Here is a 27,502-nt window from a genome sequence, read left to right as displayed (position 1 = left end):
CATGTGCGCGGTGTGTGCCCAAGGACAAGGCTATCAAGAAGTTTGTCATCAGGAACATCGTGGAGGCCGCAGCTGTGAGGGACATCACAGAGGCCAGTGTTTTTTATTGTGAGTTGCTGTAAGATATATTAGAAGCAATGTGATAAGAGTTGCGTGTGTGGTTTTAACAGGACTGTGTTTCCTCCTCCCCAGCATATGTGCTGCCCAAGATATATGTGAAGCTACACTACTGTGTGAACTGTGCCATCCACAGCAAGGTGGTGAGGAATCGCCCCACAGAGGCCAGGAAGGACCGCACACCACCACCCCGCTTCAGGCCCATTGTAAGTTGTTGTTCTAGTGGGGGCCTAGTGATGTTGCCGTCTTTTTACCTTGCTTCACAAGTCCCACCGAAACCCCCGCTCTACGCGCTTGCATTATAAATCGGTTTTGGACCAGCCACTTCAGAGGCAAATCAAATCAAATCAAATCAAATTTATTTATAAGGCCCGACAACACACGTTAATGTCCCCATGGGCCGTACAGGTCTTCTTTAAACAAGTCAAGAAGAAAACATAACAATAAGTCAAGAACAGAACAAGAACACCATAAGGTCCAAAAATGTTTAGATGAATGCAAATAAATTAAAGAATGCAAGCACTCCCAGACATACCCCACGCGAAGGTAAGGAAAAACTCACTAAAACCTAACTCATTCAAGGGGGGATCTCCCTTCTTAGATGTTGGTGATAGTAGTGTTGCAGACGGACAGTTGGTAAGCATGCACTCATGTGTGTAGTGAAACACAGATGAGTGCATGCAATAGCAACTGAACATTTTGAAAAATTAAAGATAGAGCTAATAGCGATAGCAACTGAACATTTTGAAAGATTAAAGATAGAGCTGATAGCGGATCTATTTGAGGCACAGGGGCGGCGCAAAGAGGGTCACGTCCTCCCCGTCTTAGTCACGGGACATGGCAACGTGGCATCTTCTGCAAGCGGTTAGGTTGTGGAGAATGGGGGTTACACTCGTGATGCACATTGTCACAAACAGGTCAATTGTGACAAAAAGGGAGTCCACACGTGAAAGCCAATTAATATAATTGTTTATTTTAACCTATATACGAGTAAATCAACAACAGAATAAACAATGCATATGTATATGTTAGAATCAGTGTATGGATGAGTGAATGGTGAAGTGTGGTGCAAGTAGGATAAAGTGAAATCAACGGGTGGTGGATAATCTGGTGCGAGGTGAGAGGAAATGGAGAAGAGACCAGGGCCCCGTTCCCCGTACCTGGATAACTGAGTTAGCCGGATAATTTCCAGTCAAGCCTGACTTAAGCCGGACCTTCTCATTCCCCGACGCTCGATTGTCTAAATCACCATGACAACAGATCAAAAAGTTTGAGCCTGGTCGGGAGCAGGGTTAACTTCAGTTAGCCGGATGAACCATGGCCACGCCCCCGCAAAGAAATGACAGCTCGCTTCCTGAAATGATTCTCACAGTCTAGGATCTGCATTATACCATTCTGAATTACGTTTCTGTGCTTCGTTTTCCTAGAGGGGGCTTTTGAAATGTATAATAATAGAACTAAATGCTGATAATAAATCATATTGAGCCTATAGATTTACTTTGTCCTAAATAAAATAATGCACGTCATATACGGCGCTCGGAGTCGCGATACACGCTGCATGTGGTTATTTTAATAACGGCGCATTGCAAATGTGAATCCCGCGGGGATATTTTTAATGAATGAAACCTATCGGCCGTTTGGCTCTGATTAGTTTCATATATTCTCCGCTGTAGATTTGCTTAACGGAGCGCCCGGATTGTGTTTCATTCAAGCATAAAATTGAAGTGTCTATGCGGGGATTGTGGTTTTTGTGTGATATTGTAACTGGGATTAAAATGTCTGATGAGATGCGCTGTTTGACGGATTTGAGAAATTGAATGAGCCGTTGACGTCACATTAATGCATTTGAGAATAAAGAGATAAAACTTCATTCAAAAGTAAAATATTCTAAACACGGGTCTCTCGTCCATTAATGGATAAACAATGAATTTATCCCGTCTGGCACAGTGGCGCAGCGGCTAGTGCTGAATCCTGGCAACCGGGCGACCGGTGTTCGAAACCGCGCGTTTCCAATATAATTTTTTTGGAATATAATATTAATGATTATACGCAAAAGTAGCCTAGTTTTAAGTTAAAATATTATAAATCTACATGCATTGAGGATGTCATTCTTTATATAGCTCTCAACGTGCACCAAATTGAATTATTCCTACATTGCAAAAAGAAGGAAAAGACTAGGATTCGAACCTGGGCCGTCTGCGTGAAAGTCAAAACCACAAACCGTTACACCACAGTGCAGATAAGTAAAAGATCCACCATACATCAATCAATGGGTAAGAGAGCCGTATCCTTATTCTGTATAACAGTTAAACTAATTATTTTCGCTAGCAAGATCTCATTTGATTATTCAATCCATAAACCTACTGCCAGCAGGCAAGTTTAAAGAAATATAATCTGATTGATTGGGGTAATGAGGGACTTAAAATTAGCCTATAGATCATGCATTTAACTTGTCGGCGAGGCTATTGAGCCGTACTGCAATCTGTTAATAAAGTTTTAAATCAATTAATCAATCAATGCTGTTAGAAAATCAGGATCTCTGCTATCGATACGTGCTGGCTTTTCAACTGAAGCGGCCGCGCGCACTTATCCTGGGTCTCAAGTCTGGTTCGAGTTAACAAGACTGAATCCACCTTCGAGGAACAGGAAAATCCCGGCTTCAAACATCGGGTTAACTGAATCTGGATAATGGGACTCTTGATCGACTTAGTTGAACCAGGTACGGGGAATAGGGCCCAGAATGTAGTTTGAGCCATGTTTATACTCAGGCAGCTCCCAATGCCCAGGTGAGTTGAGTTGGGCTGACGAGCCACACACTCTGCCACACTCCCAAGAGAGGCAGCAGACTAACCAATAAGTAGGCAGAGTGGGAGCTGTCACAACGTTAACTCAATCAGCGGCAGACCTGAGGATAGTCGGGTTATCTCGCCGACCGTTCAGAGCTAGACCCATGTATAGTCGGTGTAGCTAAGGGGCTACACAACCCGGATTGTATTAAAGATTGTTTAGATTAAACCACTACTAAAGAATATTAATAGCCAGACAGTATAGTTAGACAAAATGGCGGACACTCAATTGACTGCGCAGGGACAGGGATACCTGGTTAATAAGCATTTTAATAGTCATAGCAATATACATATCAGTTATCACGGTTCTCCTTTAATAATAGAATGTCAGTGGATCAAAGTCAGCGGTAATGAATAGTTCCTAGGTTACAGAGTGAGACGAAACGAGGCGATACTGGGAAAAGCAAATGGTAGCTGGAGACGATGGTTTCCCTCTGGAGCTCCAAGCTCCGGAGGAACTGTAGACCGGTCGGATAATCCTGTCGCCGCTGGAAGAAAGGGGTCTCGTACGGAACCGGTCCTTGTAATCCTAGCGCCCGATGGCAGGGTTAATAGCTATTAATCCAAAAGCCCGTTGGCATAGATGGTAGCTAGCTAGCTTCGTTTGTACTGGAAGCTAACCCGCAGACGGTCTCCAATGAGTAGTTATATCCAAACGGCGCTGGGTTTAACTATAAGTCTCTCCACTTTACTTCGCTTACACGAGTCACTATACTGTGCCAATAATGGCTCTACAATATTATAGTCGTATCTAAGTAGCCATTAGCTCTCTGTAACGATACACTGCTTGTAGGTCTGTGTACAACTGTACCGGACGTATCACACTCTCGCTCTACTACTTCTCCTGTTATGTTACTGCCGCACGCTGCTTGCACCGTCTACAATATATATTCAAACTGATCCCTATGGGGCTCAGCCGATTCACCTGTACAGAATCAATGCGCTTGCTCTGGGCTTGTCTGAACGTGTCTGAACATGTCTAGAAACCATGTCTAGGGGGCGCGTCTCTGGCGCCTACAACGTCAAGGATGGGACCCAATAAGGCGAGCGAAGAATACTATTATGCAAACAGATGGCTTAAAGATATATATCTTATATATATAAACAATATACAAGTTATACAAAATAATAAACGCAGACTTTCAGTGTTAATCTGGACCTTCAGAACAGCCGCCCCCTAATTAGTCCGCACCTAATTAGTAAATAAAATGTGGGGCACAGATTAATATTAAGGGTCAAGTCAACTTCTCCATAATGGGCTGTGGAGGGGTTGAAAGTGATCTACAAAGTCGGTGGGTTATCGTCGTCGTCAGGGGGGTCAGGGAACGCAGGAAGCTCTATCAACTTGGCTACTGGTCTGGTGTAAGTCCACCCTTGGACGATGACTTCTGCCGCTCTGACCTTCCCATCTGAACCAGTAATCACTCTGCTCACACGGCCGGCTGGCCACGTAGCTCGGGGTAGTGACTGGTCTATTATCATCACGACGGTACCCACGGTCAGGTTGTCGCTGTCTTTAACCCACTTCTGACGGGCTGGAAGGGAGGGTAGGTAGCGTAGGAGGAAGCGGGCCCAAGACTGGTCGGTCAGTACTTGGCTGTGTCTCCACATTCTCCGTCCGTTCATCCCGTCCTGTCCGCACACCGTCTGAGAAAGGGCAGGGTCTGGCCGCCCCATCAAGAGGTAGTTTGGGGTGATGGGTTCTATGTCAGCTACATCGCTTGGAGCGTAGCTGAGGGGCTTGGAGTTCAGAACTCCCTCTTCTTGAGCCCTCAGGTAGGCCACTGATCCGTACGCCACTTCTGAGGCGTCGCTGAAGACGTGCAGGTCTGTCTGACACTTCTCCAGTCGCACGGTAGGGGGGAAGTAACTCCGCGGGATGGCCACCTCGCGGAGTAAGACAAGTTCATCCTCCCATTCTCTCCATGTGGTAGCCAGGTGCTCGGGTATGGGGTCGTCCCAGCCCTGCTCCTTGTCCCACAGTTCTCTCACCAGCATCTTCGCCCGGGTGGTGTAGGGGAGGATACATCCCATTGGGTCGTACTGGCTGGCGAGTGTTCGGTACACACTCCGCCGAGTGGTCAGTCTAGTCGTGGACGTCTCTTGATCCGTCCTCAGAGGTGTATGTCAGTAGTGAAGCGAGTCTGTCTTGAAGCGCCAGACGAGGCCCAGGGTCATCTCTTGCGCTTCGCCTGGGGTGTGCGCCATCCAGGTCTCGCTGCTCGCGGCCTTGGTCTCTGGAGGGAGGTGCCGGAGAACTTGAGGGTCGCTATTGGCCCACTGTCGGAGGTCGAATCCACCGTTGGCTAACGAAGCCCGTAGCTTCATTAGGATGCTCTCTGCTTCTTCTGGCGTGGATACGCTCTGTAGGCAGTGGCGCGTCGCTCCCTTAGACACATGCCGAGTGGGCATCCCGTCCCGCCTCAAGAGTGGGGTTACGTATCTGAACACTCCGTCGACCTCGACTCTCGTAGTCTTTTGATCTAGTAGAGCGATGGCATACTTGTCCTCTTTGGACCGAACCATCTTGCGTTCGGTCTTGAATGGCAGCGCGTCTAGTGTCCATGGCCTCTCAACGTGCTGTAGGAGAGTGTTGTCTGTGTCGCTCACCTTGGTGTAAAGGCAGCGTGTGGACGTTGGTTGGCTGGCAGGTCCGTAGAGGGGGCCCTGGAGCGTCCACCCCAGTTGGGTCTTAACCGCGGCTGGGCATCCTTTGGGTCCGATGTGGGCCGCCTTGGTTGGGACAATGAGGTCCGCGTGGTCGGAGCCAATGAGTAGAGTCGGTGTAGCTCCGCTGATGAGCGGTATGGGCAGTTGGCGTAGGTGGTCGTACTTCTCCATCAGCTGTGGGATGGGGTAATCGTAGCATGACAAACCTATGTCGTAGCTCATGAGCGCCTTGCTGATGCTGTACCGCTTCTCAGGCTGGTCGATCGCTGCAATGGTGAACGAGACGTTTTCACCTTTGATTGTCTGTAAATCTTGACGAATGGTACGGAGGGTCATGGTCTCCTCTGGTCCCCGCAGATCCAACTGGGTCGTGGCGGAGGCGAGGAGGAGTGTCTTCTCCGACCCGTCGTCGAGGACGGCGTAGGTGTCGAGTACCTTGTCCCCGTGGCTGAGGAGTACTCGTACTACCTTGAGGAGCACTCTGGGGCTCCCACGATTCGCTGGGTCGATGTGGAGCACTTCTGTTCCCGGGTTGCTTTGTAGAGCTAATCTTCGCTTGTGGGCCTCGCGCAGTGATTCGCAGTAAGCGGCGTGGTCCTGCTTGTTAGCCTCACCCCACTGATTCCTTTCGGCGGGGGTCAGTTTCTTGTATGCGCTGCACCACGACAGCCAGTGTCCGCTGTGGCAGTAACTACATGTGATCTTGAATTCTGGAACCTCCATTTTCCATTCCTCTTTGGCGGGGGGGTTGTGACTCTTCTGTTGTGACACCGACTCGGCCTGGTACATCACTGTGATGGGCCTACTTTGGTCTTCTGGTGGGCGCTTGTTGCTCTCGTGCAGTGCTTCGAGGTGAGCGCCGTCACACTTGCCACACTTCTTCTTAAGGCGGCATTCTGCTGCCATGTGGCCACGCGCGCAGCGGAAGCAGCAGCGGTTATCTTTAATCCACTGACTTACTTCGGCGGTGGTCAGTTTCTTGAATGCGTCGCACTGTGACAGCCAGTGTTCACTGTCGCAGTATTGACAGGCAATTTTCCATTTCTCCTTGGGGTTGTGACTCGTCTGCCGTGACACCGCCTCGGCCTGGTGCATCACGGTGATGGGCCTGCTTTGGTCTTTAAACCTCCTCGGTCCCTCTTTAATGTTCGAGCCACCCCATGCGAAGGTGTCAATTATTAGGCTGCTAACCTCCCTGGCTAGGAAGTCAGCAAGGTCCAGGAGTGACTGTTCTGGGCCATTCGGGTCACGGTAGTTTCGTTGCCGCCGAAAGCATTCTTGGCGGAATGGGGGGAGCTTCTCCAATATGCGCTCCACGTTGGAGTTGGCGTACAACTCGTACATCTCCTGGTCTCGTTGGGACCCGAGCATCCCTACTAGGGACTGTACCTTGACGGATAGGTCGTCCAGGGCTCGGTTGTCTCTAGCCGGGGGGAGACGTTCAATCTCACGTATCTCCTGAATGACATAGTCCCATGTACGTCCGTAACGTGCGTCGAGGGAAACCAGGGCGTCAGAATAGGGAGTTTGTGAATTGGAGTATGCCAGCGCTATGTTGTGTGCTCTAGTTACCTTGAGGTGCTTAAGGAGAATGGCATACTTGTATGACTCGTCCTGTACTCCGGACATAATTGTCTCTAGGCACATACTGTTATGTACCAGGAGCCTGATCACTCCTGTGTCACTGTGCATGCAGGCCTGATCACTCCTGTGTCACGGGGCATGCATGTGAGGGCTGCCAATTAGCTAATTGGTGCTGTTGTGAAGGGCCAGATTAAACCGAATATATATATTTAATTATATATATATATTTAATTGTATTTGTATATTCTCTAATATTCCCTGATATCCCTTGTATATTCCTTGTACAATATGCATTGAATATCCATTCTAGCCTACTGAACATCCCATAATAGTCTCCATTCTACTATTGGTCGAGACCTTGGTGCCAGGCTGCCATACCCCTCAGACCCAGTTCAAACGTACCGCTCGACATGTACGAACAAGTCCTAGTTACGCGTAGGAATTTGGCTACCGCACCACTAATGGGACTATTTGTTCATAGTGCGTATATATACTGCGCTACTAAAGTAGGACTTTCTTTTCAGTCCAGTTTCTTACCCTCCAATAGAGTCACAGACGTAAAGCCTCCCCGCGACGCCACGTGTGGGAGTAAGGCCAAGTTCGCCTACCATCGGTATTGAGACATCGTGTATATTAATATTTGAATAGTCATATTTGGCACTATATCGTCGAGTTGGACGTAGTCTATTAAGCTAATAATAGTCTGTTAATATATAGTGCTTCGTGCGGTGAGAATACTACCGTAGTCAGTACCCCATCGTTTCGGGCAGAGAACTGGCTGCTTACCCAGGGTGGTTGACCCTATGTGAAGCTGCACCCGAGGAGCCCCAGAGCCGACGAGCGAGTGGACCTGTATACCGGATTATTCTACCGACGACAGCCCGCCTTCCCAGGCACGGATTATGCTTTGGATACTTTGATTATTCCATGGATAAAGACCCCCGACACTGCCGTGTGTTGGAACCCCCCCCCCTGGAGAGGACGCAAGGTGAGGAGACGCTCTGCAAGACGAGGTCTCTTCACGTCTCTCCCCCGTGGACCGGAGAGAGCCGGCCCACAAAGAGTCCACCTGCTTTCATCTGTGGTCCAAGGATCGCCGGCGCATTGAACGGCACTACAGTGGGTTCACCTGGGATACCCTTGGCCGGACGAGGCAGCTGGATTCTACCCCCCCCCCCCTCCTACTCCTGTCGGCTTACAAGCGACCGGATTACCCCCCTCTAGTGTATCCAGCCTATAATCATTAAAGTATCATTGCTGTTATTCCTTAACTATTCCAGGTCGTATATTTACCACCTGCGCCTTCAGAGATTGGACATTCTCTATTGATATACCGACGAATACTCCTTGCCATAAAAGTGCATACTATTTCAATTCATAAATGTAATTAAGTGATTAAGTGCTTATTCTACACACCATCGCTGTGTAGGAAATAAAGACCTGTTTCTAATTCGTACATTTGTGTTGGATCCGTTTCATCTACGTGAGAGTGTTCATGATAATATATTTATGCCGTGTACTGGGTGGCCGAATATTAAGTACAAAGGTAGTGGTAGTAAGTATCATATCTAGTAATACAGTCAGGGAATTGTACCCCTCAGTTACAATTGGTCCTTCGAGCCGGATGGTAATTAGTGTAATATTAATATAGTGTTATTAATATTGAAATGGCCTATGATGAACACTCCACGAAACGATCCTCCTAACCAACGCCCGCAGCGCGAACGACGGCTCCCTCAGTACTTAGAGGCTTACGCTGTCAGTCAACAACCTAGTCTTCTACTAACAGTAAACGCGGTAAAACTAGAAAGTAAAAGTATGTCTAACCCCAACGCCCAGACTACCCCGACCATAGAGGCCCCTACGGGCTCTAATGTAACTGACCAAGTTCACGGTGGGGACCAGTGGGAACCAGACATGACTTCACACCCCGCCAGTACTGAAGAAGTAGTCCCCGATGAGTCCCGGGAGGAATACAACGCTACCGAGAGAGAACTCGGCACGGAAGAAGACGGGGAGAGCACCGTGGAGATAGAGCTCCAAGGCTCCGCAAGGAGTACCCCGAGGGAAGGCTCCCCTATACAACCGCCTTCTCCCAGCGAGGCAGAGAGGACCCTACAGCAGGCATTCCTCGTCAGCCTGAAAGCCTCTACTGAACGCGATAGACTCCAGGGTGAACGCGATCGATTGCAGATACAGCAACGGAGCGAAGAAGAGCACATACGCCTGGAAATAAGACGCATTCAGATGGAAGAGAATGTGGCCCGAGACCGAGCAGACAGCCAGCGAGCAGCTGCTGGTGCTCTACGGGACGCAGAGCGCGACAGACAGCAGTCGCAACTAATAGAACAGCTGATCAGACGGACAACACCCTCTCCCTCCGCCAGAGGCTCCAGGAACTCGTCTAGACACACCTCCAGGGCGGCATCCCCTAGCCGAGTAAACAACCCTGAACTTGACCAACAGACGAGGTCTATACCCCCCACAGACCACCTCCCCCCACCGGTCCAAGCGAGACCTAGCAACCGGGAAGGAGCAGCATATCCTGTGGAGAGGCTAAACCAGAGACTACAAGCACTGGATGACCTAACTGAAGACGAAGAGGAAGAGGAGGAGAACCACGCCCGAAGACAGCACAGTACTCTACCGGACCAGGAGGTCCGGTACAGCCCAGGCTATACTCCCGCGGAGCTGCGCTACAGACCCCCGACTCTATACACGGGTGAGCACGACGCACGACCCGCACCGAGGAACAGCACCTGGACAAGCGGGCCATGGTACACTGCCGGTACCAGCCCATACCAAGGAGCGGGAGGAGACTCGCCTAGGAGGCCTCTCCCCCAACGCTCGCCGATGTATCCACAGTCAGCGTCATACATTGGCACGCCTATGGTACCCGACTTCACCCAAGAGAACCGGGCCCAGTATACAGAACTCCGCATGTGTCTGGAGACCATGTTGGTGGATGTATTGGATGAACGCCACAAATACGCCATCCTACTGCAGCACTTAAAGGTGCCCCGCGCACATAATATAGCGCTCGCCTACGCGACTTCCACCACCCCATACACAGCAGCGCTGGTAGCATTGGACCAGAGGTATGGGCGCATATGGGATTACGTGATCCAGGAGATCCGACACATCGACCGCTTACCCCCAGCAATAGACAATCGAGCACTGGACGACCTGTCCATCAGAGTGCAGTCCCTGGTAGGGATGTTGGGAGCGCAAAGAGAGAAGGGGAAGTATGAACTTTACGCCAACTCAAATGTGGAAAGGATTCTGGAGAAGCTGCCGCCCGCTCGTCAGGAGCGCTTTAGGCGGCAGAGGGACCACAGAAACCCGAATGGCCCCGAACCGAACCTCCTCGATCTAGCAGACTTCCTGGCGAGAGAAGTCAGCAGCCTACGGCTAGATACATTCGGACGGAGCACCCCTGGCTCCAGAGAAGGAACCAGACGACTAAATGATGGAAGAAGATCGGTGACTGTGATGCACCAATCGGAGTCAGTACCGAGCAGCAGGAGCCACAGTACCCCCTCCAGAACGGAGAAGTGGAAGATAGTGTGCCCCTACTGTGAGAAAGAACACTGGCTAGCGCAATGTGACTCCTTCCCCAAGCTGAACGCGGAGGAAGCAGGTCAATGGATAAAGTCCAACAAGCGTTGTTTTCGCTGTGCGCGCTCACACATGGCAGCCGAATGCCGCTTAAAGAAAAGGTGCACCAAGTGCGATGGAGCCCATCTGGACATACTTCACGACAGTAACAGACGGCGCCCTTCACCTGCACCATCCAGCCGCAAAGCGAGCGTCATGTACATCGATCCCGCCAGCAGCAGTGGAGCCCGAGTACTCCTAAAAGTAGTGCGTGTGACACTAAGCTACCAGAATAAAGTCCTGGACACTTACGCCGTCCTCGATGACGGGTCAGAGAAGACCCTGCTGCTCGCCTCCGCTGCGGCCCAGCTAGGGCTGCGGGGAAGCGAAACCCAAATGACAATTCGGACAATAAGACGAGATTTGAAGACGATAAAGGGCGAGAATGTCTCATTCTCTATCGCAGCAAGCGGCCAGCCTGAGCGACGGTACCAGATTGCAGACGCTTTCACCAGCCAAGAAATAGGACTGTCGCGGTACACATACCCCGTCGCCAAGCTGATGGAGAAATATGCACATCTGCGCAAGTTACCGATCCCGCTCATAGACAATGCTATGCCGACCCTGTTGATAGGCTCCGACCATGCAGACCTCATTGTCCCGATAGACCGGGTTCATACCGGACCCCGAGGCTGTCCTGCAGCAGTCGAGACCCGTTTGGGATGGACTCTCCAAGGCCCGCTCGCCAAATCTCTCAACCGAAGTACAGCCACTAGATGTCTCCACTCCCGAGTCACAGAGGGAGAAACCGCACTCCTGCAACACGTAGAGCGGCTATGGACCCTAGAACAAATGCCCTTTAAGAACGGAAAGAAAGACATTCGCTCTAAAGATGACATTTACGCAATTCACCTCCTCGAGACAGGGACCAAGAGAGTCCCGGTCAACGGCGTGTTGAGATACGCCACGCCACTCCTGCGGCGAGAAGGAATGCCTACTTTCCACGCCAAGACAGACGCCACAGAACGGTACCTGCTGAACACGGAGCGGCGCTTAGCCAAGAACCCCGCCCAAGAGAGTGTATACCGCGCTGAGATTGAGAAGCTCATCACAGCGGGACACGTCACAAAGATGGACATTAAAGAGGCTGACCAGACCACTGAATCGTGGTACGTGCCCCACCACAAGGTCCATCACAACGGTAAAGACCGCATAGTATTTAACTGCAGCTACCAGATCGGATCCCAAAATCTGAATAAAGAGTTACTGCCCGGTCCCACACTCGGCCCCTCCCTACTCGGCGTTCTACTCCGCTTCCGCCAGGAAAAGGTGGCCATCAGCGGGGACATTAAAGGAATGTTCCTGCAGGTGAGATTAGTAGAGGCGGACAAGCCCCTGTTACGGTTCCTATGGAGAGAGAAGCCAGGAGATGAGCACCCAGCCATCTACCAATGGGAAGTCCTCCCCTTCGGAACGACGTGCAGCCCCTGCTGTGCGACATTTGCACTACAGAAACATGTAGCAGAGGACCCAGCAGCGGACGAAGAGGTCCGACACAGCGTAAAGAACAGCTTCTACGTAGACAACTGTCTACAAAGCCTTTCAACCCAGGAAGAAGCCGAGGCTCTCCTGATTAAACTCCGCGCCTCATTGATCAAAGGCGGCTTTGATCTCAGGCAGTGGGCCAGCAGCGATCCGCAAGTACTGCGCAGCCTCTCCTCCGAGGATAAGGCAGCCAGCAGCGAGACCTGGATGGCTACAATCCCGGGAGAAGCCCAGGAGATGACCCTGGGATTGGTGTGGCGATTCAAAACAGATTCGCTTCACTACAGACACAAGCCCCTGACTACGGAGCAGGGAAGGCCGGCGGCGCGCCGACCACCAGACGGAGTGTGTACACAACACTCGCCCGACAATATGACCCGCTAGGATGTATTCTGCCGTACACCACCAGGGCAAAAATGATTGTACGAGCATTGTGGGACAAGGACCAGGGCTGGGACGACCCCATTCCCGCACACCTAGCATCCACCTGGAGAGAGTGGGAGATGGAGCTCCACTCACTCCCAGGCGTTAATATGCGCCGAAGCTACTTCCCACCCACGGTGAGGCCAGAGACATGTAAAATGGACTTACACGTCTTCAGTGACGCCTCAGAGGTCGCATACGGATCAGTAGCCTACTTGCGGGCCCAAGACCAGGGGGGAGAGATCTACACAGCATTTGTCCTCGCCCGCTCGAGAATAGCCCCACGCAAGCAACAATCTATCCCACGTCTAGAGCTCTGCGCAGCCCTAGCCGGAGCGCACCTAGCCACGCTCATCCAACGTGAGCTCACCATACCGGTGTCTAGAACAATCCTGTGGTCAGATTCCACGACGGTACTCGCCTGGATCAAATCGGACTCATGCAAGTACAAAGTCTTCGTGGGAGTCAGAGTCACCGAGATTCAAGACTTAACCGAAGAGTTAACCGGAGAAACAGAGTGGCGCTACGTTGATACAAAACAGAACCCAGCTGACGTCATCACCCGGGGGATGCCCCTGGATGACCTCACCCGTCGCAATGTCTACAGTGACGGCCCCGCATTCCTAAGACTCCCGGAAGGACAGTGGCCCATGCCTATCCCGAGGGAAGCAAGTCCAGAGGAGGTGGAAATTAAGAAGTCTGTGTTCTGTGGATTGAGCACCGTAGCCTCCACCGACCCTAACATAAACGATTGCACGTCCATAGAGAGTGCACAACAAAGAACATTCCTGCGGTACCACCCGGAGTGCAAGTCCCCCGCTGATATGTCAGCAGCTAACTACGAGGAAGCAGAATTGCTTCTACTGCAGCGAGCCCAGAGAGACTCGTTCCCCGATGAATTGGCCTGTCTACAGGGAGGAAAGCCCGTCCCATCCGACAGCAGATTAATTCATCTGGCCCCCGAGAGCGACGCTCATACCCTCATCAGAGTGGGTGGTCGCCTACGCAGAGCCCCCAATCTACCGGATGACATTAAATACCCGATCGTATTGAACAGCCGACACAAGGTCACAGAGCTGATTATAAAGAAATACGATGAGGATGTACATCACGCAGGAGCAGAAAGAGTCCTCACGGAGATTGAGGGAGTACTTAACTCGAAGCCCCTCGGATATGTCTCCAGTGATGTGGCGGATATCGACCCAGTTACCCCCAACACACTCCTGATGGGGCGGCTAGATCCCACATTACCCCAGACCATGTACCGGCCTGAAGAAGCGAACGGCCGACGAATGTGGAGGTACAGCCAAGTATTAGCCGACAAGTTTTGGAACAGTTTCCTACTGCACTACCTACCGTCTCTACAGACCCGCCAGAAGTGGGTAAAGGAGAGAGACAATTTGACAGAAGGAACAGTCGTCATGATTATTGATCAATCACTGCCCAGAGCTATGTGGCCGGCCGGCCGCGTAAGCAAAGTGATCACCGGTGCCGACGGCAAGGTCCGAGCAGCTGAAGTGCTCGTCCAGGGTCGCACTTACACCCGTCCCGTGGCGAGGCTCATAGAACTGCCTCGACTCCCAGACACAATCGATGATGACCATGACCCTACAACCCTATGACTTTGTGAAGTTGACTGACCCCTACAGCAAACCCTTATGTGTAAATAGACAACGCGATTAATCTGTCTCCGTTTAACTGATTAGGTCTGGGACCTATTCAGGGGGTGGCTGTTGTGAAGGGCCAGATTAAACCGAATATATATATTTAATTATATATATATATTTAATTGTATTTGTATATTCTCTAATATTCCCTGATATCCCTTGTATATTCCTTGTACAATATGCATTGAATATCCATTCTAGCCTACTGAACATCCCATAATAGTCTCCATTCTACTATTGGTCGAGACCTTGGTGCCAGGCTGCCATACCCCTCAGACCCAGTTCAAACGTACCGCTCGACATGTACGAACAAGTCCTAGTTACGCGTAGGAATTTGGCTACCGCACCACTAATGGGACTATTTGTTCATAGTGCGTATATATACTGCGCTACTAAAGTAGGACTTTCTTTTCAGTCCAGTTTCTTACCCTCCAATAGAGTCACAGACGTAAAGCCTCCCCGCGACGCCACGTGTGGGAGTAAGGCCAAGTTCGCCTACCATCGGTATTGAGACATCGTGTATATTAATATTTGAATAGTCATATTTGGCACTATATCGTCGAGTTGGACGTAGTCTATTAAGCTAATAATAGTCTGTTAATATATAGTGCTTCGTGCGGTGAGAATACTACCGTAGTCAGTACCCCATCGTTTCGGGCAGAGAACTGGCTGCTTACCCAGGGTGGTTGACCCTATGTGAAGCTGCACCCGAGGAGCCCCAGAGCCGACGAGCGAGTGGACCTGTATACCGGATTATTCTACCGACGACAGCCCGCCTTCCCAGGCACGGATTATGCTTTGGATACTTTGATTATTCCATGGATAAAGACCCCCGACACTGCCGTGTGTTGGAACCCCCCCCCCTGGAGAGGACGCAAGGTGAGGAGACGCTCTGCAAGACGAGGTCTCTTCACGTCTCTCCCCCGTGGACCGGAGAGAGCCGGCCCACAAAGAGTCCACCTGCTTTCATCTGTGGTCCAAGGATCGCCGGCGCATTGAACGGCACTACAGTGGGTTCACCTGGGATACCCTTGGCCGGACGAGGCAGCTGGATTCTACCCCCCCCCCCCTCCTACTCCTGTCGGCTTACAAGCGACCGGATTACCCCCCTCTAGTGTATCCAGCCTATAATCATTAAAGTATCATTGCTGTTATTCCTTAACTATTCCAGGTCGTATATTTACCACCTGCGCCTTCAGAGATTGGACATTCTCTATTGATATACCGACGAATACTCCTTGCCATAAAAGTGTATACTATTTCAATTCATAAATGTAATTAAGTGATTAAGTGCTTATTCTACACACCATCGCTGTGTAGGAAATAAAGACCTGTTTCTAATTCGTACATTTGTGTTGGATCCGTTTCATCTACGTGAGAGTGTTCATGATAATATATTTATGCCGTGTACTGGGTGGCCGAATATTAAGTACAAAGGTAGTGGTAGTAAGTATCATATCTAGTAATACAGTCAGGGAATTGTACCCCTCAGTTACAGGTGCTGATTGGTTACCTGCTGGCATGGTTAAAACCAGGCCTTCAGACACACATGCAGGGCTGTCTGTGGTTAGGGGGAGAGTTGTCACATTCTTCCAATCCTTGTACTTTAGTTATACCAGTAATTCCTTGTAGAGTAGCATTTTTGAGGTTAAGCACGGGTTTTGGTGTTGGTTTGCACATAGGTTGCGTGCCTTTGAGCCAGGGTCGTAACAGTTGGGCGCTCGTCCGGGATATTTACCCCTAGCAATTTGTTTGGTGTTTTTTTTTTGTGTTACACGGGGTGTCATGGTGTTATGGTTTGGGTGGTGTTCGTTACATATTATGTAACGTGGGGGCTTGAGCCGTTTCATCAAACAGGTGAGTATGCCTTATTTGTTTGTAATTTGATGCGACTACTTATGCTGTTAAAATATATAGTTTAGTGGACACCACATGTAGATAGGGACATTATTTTCTGGTTGTTGGTTAGCTTCCTGTGCACCACATACTCCTGGGGCAGTCAGGGAAGGGATTAGCACCATCTACTTGTCTGGTACCATACCATGTACTGGACGGGTGGATGGTCAAATATGATCTTTGGCTGGTAGCAGGTGTGGTTGAAGATGGTTAGGTCTACAGGGCATTAGCTTAAGGGTAGGTAGATTAGGGGGCCAGAAAACACAGGTAGTGTGGTAGGGCCTGATTTAGTGTTTCTTAGGGTAGACATGTGGTGGGCCGGTTGTGACTGCAGTTTAGATGTAGAAGCATAAGTAGTCATATCAGGTTAGAAGGGCCACCTGTTTGAATTTGTTTGTTGTATTTGTTTTGTTTGGTTTGAGTGTTTGGTTAGCATACCTGTTAGCACCTAACACCCTGCGTGTATGACACGTCTATTTATTTCAGGGTGGTTTTTTTTTTTTTTTTTTTTTGCAAATTAGAAAGGTGCGCTCAGTAGAGCACACATTTCCGCCGCGTCCCTTTATGGTTGTTATTATTGGCATTAGCATTCTTCAGTGGTTCTTCAGTGGTTCTTCAGTGGTTCTTCATGGTTCTTCAGTGGTTCTTTGTGGTTCTTCAGTGGTTCTTTAGTGGTTTTTCAGTGGTTCTTTAGTGGTTCTTCGCGGTTCGTTAGTGGTTCTTCGTGAAAGTGAGTAGCTTGTGGTGACTGGTACGGTAACGATGGCTTCCATCAAGGACTTTGTTGATCACCCGTCTCATGATATGTTGGGGAAGTTTTCCAAAGAACAACTTCTAGAACTTGCTGTGCACTACAGGGTAGAGCTTACTGCAAGTGAGAAACGTTTGAAGCCAACTGCCTTGAGTGCTTTAAGGGTGTTACTCATTAGAGAGCAGGTGCTTGAGGAGAGGGTGGAGGAGCCTTTGTCTGACGCGTCTCCGCTATTACCTGGTGCAGAGGGTGAGTGGAGGATTAGGGAGTTGGAGTTTAAGGAAAGGCAGCTAGAGCACGAGCGTGAGGAGAGGAGAGAGGAGCGTGAGCTTAAGGAGAGAGAGAGGAGAGAGGAGCGTGAGCTTAAAGAGAGGAAAGAGGAGCGGGAGCTTAAGGAGAGACAAATGTTGCTGGAGGAGAGACAAATGTTGCTGGTGCACGAGCGTGCGCAGAAGGAGCTTGAGTTTAAGCATGCTGCCTTACAGGCGGGTGCTCTGCATTCAGAGTCACGTTCCGGTTTTGATGTAGGCAGGAATATTAGGATGGTGCCTCCATTTTTTGAGAAAGACGTGGAAAGATATTTTCCCCTTTTTGAACGGGTGGCAACCACATTGAAGTGGCCTGATACCGCCTGGACACTGCTGCTGCAATGTGTTTTAGTTGGTAGGGCACAAGAAGCCTATACTGCTCTGTCCCTTGAACAAAGCGCTGATTATGAGCTTGTTAAAGCTTCCATATTGAGGGCTTATGAGTTGGTCCCCGAGGCCTACCGTCAGCGTTTTAGAGGTTATCGCAGGTCGGAAGGACAGTCTTATGTTGAATTTGGAAGAGAGAAGGAGAACCTGTTTGACAGGTGGTGCACTTCTCAGAAAGCAGAGTCAAGAGAGCAGCTTAGACAGTTGATTCACCTAGAGGAATTTAAAAGATGTGTTCCTGATACCGTTTCCACTCATCTAAACGAGCGTAAGGTATCGAAGATAGGCAACGCTGCTGTCTTCGCTGATGAGTTTGTGTTGACACACAAGTCCGTGTTTTTGGAGGACTACCGTGTTGAGTCCAGGGATAGGCGTCCTGTTCAGGGGGGCCGTTTCCCAAAACCTGTGTCTGCTGGTCAGTTAACTTCACCTCCTAGGCGGGGTGGTTCTGCTGGTGCATTCCCAGAAGGGGTTATCTGTTTCTACTGTAAAGAACCTGGTCATATCGTTGCTGGGTGCCCGGTGCTTGAGCAGAAAAATGTCAGAACCGTGGCTCTGGTAGAAGCCATATGCAGAACGCCTATGCCAACGTTAGATGGTGATGGGGGAAGTATCAAATGTGTGGACAAAGAGCTCGAGGGTTCCTCAAGGTTTATGATGGATGGATTTGTTTCCCTGACTAATGCACTAGAGTCCAAACAGGCTATAACAATTTGGAGAGATACCGGTGCTTTTCAGTCCCTCATTCTGGAGGGGGTTTTGCCGTTTTCAGAAAACTCTTCTTTGCATTCCGGTGTCGTTGTTCGGGGCTTTGGGGGTGGATTTGTGGATGCACCTTTGCATGAGGTCACGCTCAATTCTCCCTTAGTATCAGGCAATGTTGTTGTGGGGGTATGTTCTCACATTCCCATAAGGGGGGTGTCCTTCATTCTAGGGAATGATTTGGCTGGTGACAAAGTGTTGGCTACTCCAGTTGTAACTCCCATTCCTGTGGTTTCTGAGGTCCCTAATGAGCTGGCACAGAAACATCCAGGAGTGTTCCCTGTGTGTGCTGTGACACGGGAAATGTCAAAGGACAAAAGTGATGTTGTTGATACTTCGACTTGGGACATTACACTTAGTGACACATTCTTTGTTGAATTGAAAAGTGTACCTGTTGAGAATTTTGGAAAGCATGCTGTGGATGTACCTCTGCATAATGATTCTCTTTATTGTGCCTTTGTGTTAGGCCCGGTGGTGAAACCAGAGTTGACATGCGTGCCGGAGAAGCATGTGGCAGGAGATGATATGGCAGCGCAGTGTCTCAAGGTCTTCCCAGCCTGTACGGTGGCTGAGGCCACGAACGAATTGGAGGATGAGTGTGGGAAGGATGCTATGAGAGGTGCTGTTGATTCATGTGACACCGTTCTAGTTGGAGAGGCTACTAAGCCTGACTTAGGCTGCCAGCCTTCCCACAGTAGCTCTATTGTCCCTAATGTTTCACTTGTGGGCAGGGATGGTCCCAGTATGTCAGTTGATGATTCTGACATTGATCCACATGTCCACACTGATTCTCTGCCATGCACTAGGTGTGATGGTCAACCTAGTTACCTGTGTCCTGTGGAGCAGGAGCCGCCTTTGCGACCTGGTCTGTTGAGTGGCAGCCATTTTGATTTTGATCAGGACAATGTTATTTTGGGTGACGCCATTTTAGATGGTGTTCCAGACGTTTTTGGGACTGACGTACAGCCATGTTCCAGGGACGGTGGGGCTGTACCTGAGGCGGTACATCCTACTCTGGATGTTCACGGTTTGCAGTATCCTGAACTGCCAGTGCCAGGTGGGATGGATATGGGCGCGGTGGTGGTATCAGTGATCTATGGTTTTTGTTTTTCTGTGTTCTGTTCTGTTGAGCGCAGTGAGATTAGTTCTCAGATTGATTTTGGTTCGCAGTCTATTTTTGGCAGGTCGGTATCGGTGGAGGGGCCTGTTGAAAGGGAGCATACAACACGGTTGGTGGTCGTGTTCGACAGGGGCCGACCCGTTATCGCTGTTGTGGTAGTGGCCCTGACAACTAATGGGTCACAGTTGTTTTTTTGTTTTTGTTTATGGGTTGTTGTGTAGTGGTTGCCTCTGGGGCAACCAGTTTGGTGGGGGAGGTGTTATGTACCAGGAGCCTGATCACTCCTGTGTCACTGTGCATGCAGGCCTGATCACTCCTGTGTCACGGGGCATGCAGGTGAGGGCTGCCAATTAGCTAATTGGTGCTGATTGGTTACCTGCTGGCATGGTTAAAACCAGGCCTTCAGACACACATGCAGGGCTGTCTGTGGTTAGGGGGAGAGTTGTCACATTCTTCCAATCCTTGTACTTTAGTTATACCAGTAATTCCTTGTAGAGTAGCATTTTTGAGGTTAAGCACGGTTTTGGTGTTGGTTTGCACATAGGTTGCGTGCCTTTGAGCCAGGGTCGTAACACATACGCAGCTCGGTATACTGCGCTCGGTCTTCTCTTGTGAAGTCTGGGAATGTGGGTGTCCCAATGTATTGTGCCATGGAGGGCTGCGACACTGACGCACGTGGGGGAGAGGCATCCGTGGCGAGTCTCCCTGTACGTTGGGTCGTTGGTTCGTGCTGGGCGGGAACCAGGGGCTGGGTTTCCAGGCACTATTGCTTGGTGCCGTCGGGTGCTCGAACTCCCCACTGGGACATGTTGGGGGTTCATAACGCAGCGTGTCGGGACTGAGACCGGGGCTGCGCTGAGCCTCCTGGTCTGAGATGGGGTAGTGCGGGTGGGCTTTCTGTCCTCCCTCGTCCTCCGTCAGGCTTTGTAGTCGCTCGGCTAGCTGCTCTGCGACGTAAGCAGGTTCTTCCCGTAGGCGGGGTCCCGTGTAGCTTTGTCGGGGAGGGGAAGGTGCCCTCGACCCGTGTCGTGATGATCTCCGGGAGCTCCGGGTGGAAGAGTGGGGAGTCACCCTCTGGAGCGCTTGCTCCATCATTTGTGCTTGTAGACGGTCTCGCTCCGTCTCGCGCTGCGCATTGGCGCGGTCTCGCTCCATGGTTTCTTGAGCCTGGAGGCGCCTCTCTTCCAGTCTGAGATGTATCGCGGCGTCAGCCTGGAGGCGACTCTCTTCCAGTCTGAGATGTTCGCGCTCACTCTCTCGTTGGACCTGGAGGCGGTCACGCTCACCCTGGAGGCGGTCACGCTCACTCTGGTGGCGATCTCTTTCCGCTGAAGCGGTTAGCATGGCGATCAGGACTTGCGCTAGCCTCTGGTCGGCCTCGCTTGGGGATGACGCTGATGATGGTGATTTGGAGTTGGCAGGGCTTGGCGGTGACCTGGTCTCCTTACGCACTCCGAGGTCCATTTCGGGGGCGCTGTACTTTGTCTTCTCCCGCGCTCCGAGGTCCATCTCGGGGGCGCAGTGCTCTTTACTCTGGTGCGCTCCGAGGTCCATCTCGGGGGCGCATTCTTTACCTTCTTGCGCCCCGAGGTCCGCCTCGGGGGCGCGGTGTTCTATGGGTTCATGCGCTCCGAGGGCCACCTCGGGGGCGTGGTGTTCTATGGGCATAGTCAAGTCATGTCCCGCTTGTCCCCCCCGTGAGCTAAGTCAGTTTCACTTAAACTAGCTTGGGTCTCTACCCCTGGGGTTGACAGGTCGATAAGGTTGGGCATACTTGAGCTACTAATGTTATCCTTGCTTAACGTCCTCGTAGATAAGCTAGGAGGTAGATCTACAGCGTAGTTCTCCAAGTTGGGAGGGGGCTTACGCTGGCGCCTAAGGCGCTCTAATGGGGGAGAGCCGATTGGAGAGTGTCCGCCGCTGGCCATATTATTACTAATATGATTATTATTACTGATACCATCCGGCTCGAAGGACCAATTGTAGCTAAGGGGCTACACAACCCGGACTGTATTAAAGATTGTTTAGATTAAACCACTACTAAAGAATATTAATAGCCAGACAGTATAGTTAGACAAAATGGCGGACACTCAATTGACTGCGCGGGGACAGGGATACCTGGTTAATAAGCATTTTAATAGTCATAGCAATATACATATCAGTTATCACGGTTCTCCTTTAATAATAGAATGTCAGTGGATCAAAGTCAGCGGTAATGAATAGTTCCTAGGTTACGGATATTCGACCGGAGCTCTGCAGGGAGTGAGACGAAACGAGGCGATACTGGGAAAAGCAAATGGTAGGTGGAGACGATGGTTTCCCTCTGGAGCTCCAAGCTCCGGAGGAACTGTAGACCGGTCGGATAATCCTGTCGCCGCTGGAAGAAAGGGGTCTCGTACGGAACCGGTCCTTGTAATCCTAGCGCCCGATGGCAGGGTTAATAGCTATTAATCCAAAAGCCTGTTGGCATAGATGGTAGCTAGCTAGCTTCGTTTGTACTGGAAGCTAACCCGCAGACGGTCTCCAATGAGTAGTTATATCCAAAGGGCGCTGGGTTTAACTATAAGTCTCTCCACTTTACTTCGCTTACACGAGTCACTATACTGTGCCAATAATGGCTCTACAATATTATAGTCGTATCTAAGTAGCCATTAGCTCTCTGTAACGATACACTGCTTGTAGGTCTGTGTACAACTGTACCGGACGTATCACACTCTCGCTCTACTACTTCTCCTGTTATGTTACTGCCGCGCGCTGCTTGCACCGTCTACAATATATATTCAAACTGATCCCTATGGGGCTCAGCCGATTCACTTGTACAGAATCAATGCGCTTGCTCTGGGCTTGTCTGAACGTGTCTGAACATGTCTAGAAACCATGTCTAGGGGGCGCGTCTCTGGCGCCTACAACGTCAAGGATGGGACCCAATAAGGCGAGCGAAGAATACTATTATGCAAACAGATGGCGTAAAGATATATATCTTATATATATAAACAATATACAAGTTATACAAAATAATAAACGCAGACTTTCAGTGTTAATCTGGACCTTCAGAATAGTCTGGTTTTCATCGTTATTTCTTTTATTCAATATTTCTATTCATTACACATTACAAGCGTTGGTGTGGTAGGAACAATAGATGGTCAAGTCCGTGGCGTCCAAAGAGTTAAGATGGTAACATCACCAGTCCATGGGGCTAGGTCCTGCCCCGTTTAGGGTGCTTACACTCAAGTGCCCTGGAACAATTGTTTTGGCTATTTCTTTCCCCTTTTACTCTAGTCAACTTTAGTGTTGAATATACTGTTGTCACTCACTGACATGTAGACCGTTCAGTCCTCAAGTTATTTTTTGTGATGGGTGGGGATTTATAGTCCAACAAACAAAGGAAAAGGGCAATTTTGAGCAATTTGTCCATCTCAAACTTTATCCATTACGCAACCAGTAAACACCTGCACATAATTCATTTTTGCACAGGTGTCTCCATGGTTTGAACATGGATGAAGACATTTTGCAAAATACACGTGGTATCTAGGAGGGAGATGCAAAAATGTGTAAATCTACAAGGTAAATATTCTAAAAGAATAATCTCTTAACATTAAAAGTGTGACCCTGGGTGTTTCGATTGGTCATGAGAAAGAACATGGTCGAAAGTGGGCAAAATCCTGCAGAGGAAGTGTCTTGTTATTATTATTTTGTATCTGTGCCTGCTAGTGGTGATATTTATTTTTATTTTTATATCTACTTTTTCTCCCATCCCAATTTTAGTCGTTATGCTAATTCCCTTCCCTCCCTTCCTGGTTGTTGCGCGCATTTTCCCCCCACTTGTCGGTCTAGGGAGGGTTGAAGACTATCACATGTCTCCTCCGATACATGCAGAGTCAGCCAGCCGCTTCTTTTCACCTGACAGCGAGGACTCTCATTGGGTGAGTGTAACGCGTGGGAGGATCACACTACCTCACCCAGATCCCTTCCTCGCTGAGCAGGCGCCCCGACCGACCTGTAGGAGTCGCTGTTTACAATGACCAGGACCCAACCCCACCGGCTTGCCACCAGCTGACACTGTCAATTGTGTCAGTATGGACGACCGACCAAGCCGGAAGTCCCGCGCCAGCTGGATTCGATCCCACTATCTCTGCTGTGGTTGGCAGACGCTTAGTCCGCTGCGCTACCCGGCCGCCTTGCTAGTGGTGATCTTAAAAGTAATGCACTTCTAACAAATTACTCTTTCTATTTTGTAGGGTGGAACCCCAAGAGCCCCTCCCAAGCCTATGTAATCTATTTATTTATTTATAATTTATTGTGAAAATGTGAAATAAAAGTGGCGGAAAAAGTAATGTCTGGTTTGAATCTTGTATTATGACCAGGAGAGGGGACTGCTGTAGATCATGGTGGACCATGTGTAATGTCTGGTTTGAATCTTGTATTATGACCAGGAGAGGGGACTGCTGTAGATCATGGTGGACCATGATGGAAACCTTTCTAGAAGTAGACATGCACAGTATTTCCCACTGGTTCAACTATATACTGTATCTGGTATCCTTGGGGCATTTAATGCAAGAGGGAATGAATATCCAGTTGAGGGCCAACATATGGTTGGAGTGCAGGGCTGTGGGCCAAGAACGTGACTGGGAATTGATAATTTTATAAATGTAACGAGTTAATGAAAATGTCAGGTCTTATATTATATCAGTCCTGATAATTGCACTGCACATTAATACTCAATTCTTTTTTTTTCTTATCTTTTTCCTCCTTTTTTCCGTTTTTCTCCCATCCCAATGTTAGTCGTTATGCCAATTCCCAATCCCCTTCCTGGTCGTTGCGCACTCTACCCCCTACCGTCGGTCCGGGAGGGCGGAGACTATCACATGCTTCCTCCGACACATGTGTACCCAGCCCACCGCTTCTTTTCACCTGGCAGCGCGGACTCTCACTGGGAGAGTGTAACGTGTGGAAGGTCACACTACCTCCCAGATCCTTCCCTTGCTGTGCAGGCGCCCCGACCGAACTGTAGGAGTCGCTGTTTACAATGACCAGGACCCACCCTCGCCGGGTTTCCCATCCTCTAACACTGCCAATTGTGTTAGTATGGATGGTCGGCCAACCCAGAAGCACCACAGCTGGATTCGATCCCACTGTCTCTGTGATGGTAGACAGACGCTTAGTCCGCTGCACTACCCGGCCGCCCGACTCAATTATTTTTCACTATGGAATCATCATGGAGGGCAGAATTCGTGCCACAGACACTACTTCGGGTGGGCCTGACCTAGTGCCTCTAGTGTGCTTTTCTTAAACCATGAAGATGATTCTTTTGGAAGCGCATGAGCAGGGGACACAAGAAATATAAACTTGGATGTCAAATGTCAGATGAAAGAATAATTTTTACAATAAACTTGACTTTATTGACAGTAAAAAGTTTCTAGAATAATATCGGGTTGCAAGCTTTTGTAATTGCAGTTATGTCTTTGATGTCTGGAAACAATGAGGCAGTTGTACATCTTTAACTTTTGAGGTAAAGTGTTTTTGTCATGTTAGATTATTTCACAAACTATTGTAAAACACTTGACAGTCCACACGAGGAAAACAAAAACCCATGCCTCATCTTCACATCTCAAAATTACTTCACATTCATAAAAATGCACTATTTCGATAAAAGCTGAAAACGATAAGCACACATGCTATATTCCATTCACACGCATTTCTCTACTTACCAAACCATCAAGTGCATTTTTTTTAAACATTTTTTTCTTCTTAAAACAAAAAAAAAGGTTTCAAGTACATTATTTCTCGTCAGCAAGTAAAGGAAATAAATAGGGGTGTAACAATACAAATCTTCAGATTTGATAACGAATTTAGATTTTTGAGGTCATGATTCGATTTCATGCTGTGAGGGCCGGCGATCTTATATTAAAATATATTCATACTACAGAGCTGTAATTATAGATATTGTGTATATGTGTATATATATATATATACACTACAGAGCTTGGTTTGGCTCAGAAAAATACACATTTTATTTGAAAGTTGTAAACAATGAAAATGGCCCTTAAACATTATGCTAATAGCAGCCATACCAGTTAAACTGAGAGGAGAATCTTCAATCCATCTTAAAGTTTTTATCCACTGTACTGAATGTATGTTTATTTCTCGATTCTGTATTACGATTGTTACACCCTTAGAAATAAAGTGAATCTATGAAGCTGCAAACCCACAATAACATAATTTAGACACAGAATACTGAATTTGGTCTCATTTGTCTTCTCAACATTCACATTATCAGCAAACCCACCACATTGTAGCAATAAGGTTTTCAGGTGCTAGAAAGAAGCAGGAAGTACCATTTCATGGACTTGAGGAGTAAGCTGGACAAGATTTGGGATAATAGCTGACTAAATACACCAAGGCTGTAACAAACAACACTAAATAGATAATCACAAGTGATCTTAAATAATTAAAAATACTTCAAATTTTTTAGTTTTTTTTGGTCAATTATTCACTTAATTTACCATTATGCAAATTAATTCTTTAAAATCTCTGCCTGGACCACTAAGTGTAAAAAAACACAATAACTCTGGACTTAATAACAAATTATCTTTGAGCCACCTGTAGGTAATGGTGAGATTCCGTCAAAGGCCAGTTCCTTTACTTGGTTACCATTAGAAAACGCAGGTGTGCAAAAAAGATATTCTGTTATTCAGCAATTTATCAGTGCAGTAGAGCAATCAGAGGAGAAAAAAAAGCAAAAAATGTAAAGCCATCAAGTGTTTCAGCGAGGATACTCGTATATAAACGGAGAACCTAAAAAGTGCAATCTTCTACAGAGGTAGCACCCTGGCCCACCTCAGCCCAGCTCCTTCCTGTACACCACACGGGTCATGGTCTGATCTGCACCAGTCTGAGGCTGACATTAAAATCCAGCCATCTAACTCTACATCTCAACCTTAAAAACTGATTTCCACTTAAGGCAAATATTTTCCAAGTTCATCTTCTCCAAGATGTCACTATATGTACACAGGGGGTTTTTCCCCTGTGTTGTAACATGCAGTCTACTGAAGCGAGGGAACTTGTAGTCTTCTCACCAATCGCACGCACAGCAGCAAAGATTCTCACCTTTGAGAAGACTTCATGCACTTTAAAACCATGCTGTAAACAATATGTATTCCTGCAACAGGGTTACTGCTGTAGAAGTTAAGGCAATCCGTTTCTGTGCTTCATCTGTGACAAAAGCCCCTCCCCAAACAAGTGCAAAAACCTGCCTAAATCACAAAGTGCAAAGCTCTCTTTAGTACATACGCTTACCTAAAATAATGCTTTAAAATGCATGTGCCAAGCCGTTAAATCTGATTTCACAACCTCCTATTGACTTAAAATTTGGGAAATTCTCTTTCACCGGTGCACTTGACCTATCTCCAGCCATCAGTTAAGCAAAGATGGTTAGTGAAGATTTTTGAGCACCAAGTCCCCTCCACCCAGTTTGTCAGTGAGAGGAAATCCCCCAAGAAGGCACTTTTGTTGCAAAACCGCCGTTTTGCTCGATGATTTGAGAGTGCAATCAATCATAGAATGTAATTGGCCTCCCCTCGTGTTTGAATGACGCAGTGAAAACTCTGTTCACTCGGCCTGACTGTACTTCAGGCTCCCAATAATAAAACCTCCAGTCCACTCACTATAACACTAAAAAGACCCAAGCAACATATCTGGTGCAGAACAAACCTGAGCCCACAAACTCGCGAAAGTAGCGATCATCCCCACCTCATCCTACACTAGACCCTTTCATCCCCCCCCCCCCCCCCCCCCCCCCCCCAGACCCCGCATTCTCCCCCCCCACAACC

At 48.8% G+C, this 27,502-nt stretch overlaps 1 protein-coding gene across 1 annotated transcript in view; it reads left to right on the top strand.

The window, feature by feature from the left end:
• rps26 (ribosomal protein S26) overlaps positions 1 to 23,947 on the top strand; it is a gene marked incomplete at both ends in the record, with an annotated part of 37,074 nt that extends 13,127 nt beyond the window's left edge. The window contains 3 exon segments of the mRNA XM_084333492.1: positions 1 to 108; positions 193 to 323; positions 23,912 to 23,947. Coding sequence (XP_084189618.1) covers positions 1 to 108; positions 193 to 323; positions 23,912 to 23,947 — 275 coding nt within the window.
• Positions 23,948 to 27,502: the final 3,555 nt, after the last annotated feature.

This window comes from Notolepis coatsorum, assembly GCF_963971535.1.
Source record: "Notolepis coatsorum genome assembly, chromosome: 17".
NCBI classification, from domain to species: Eukaryota; Metazoa; Chordata; class Actinopteri; order Aulopiformes; family Paralepididae; genus Notolepis; species Notolepis coatsorum.
Note: the sequence above shows the minus strand (reverse complement) of the source record. Positions and strands in the feature narration are given on the sequence as shown.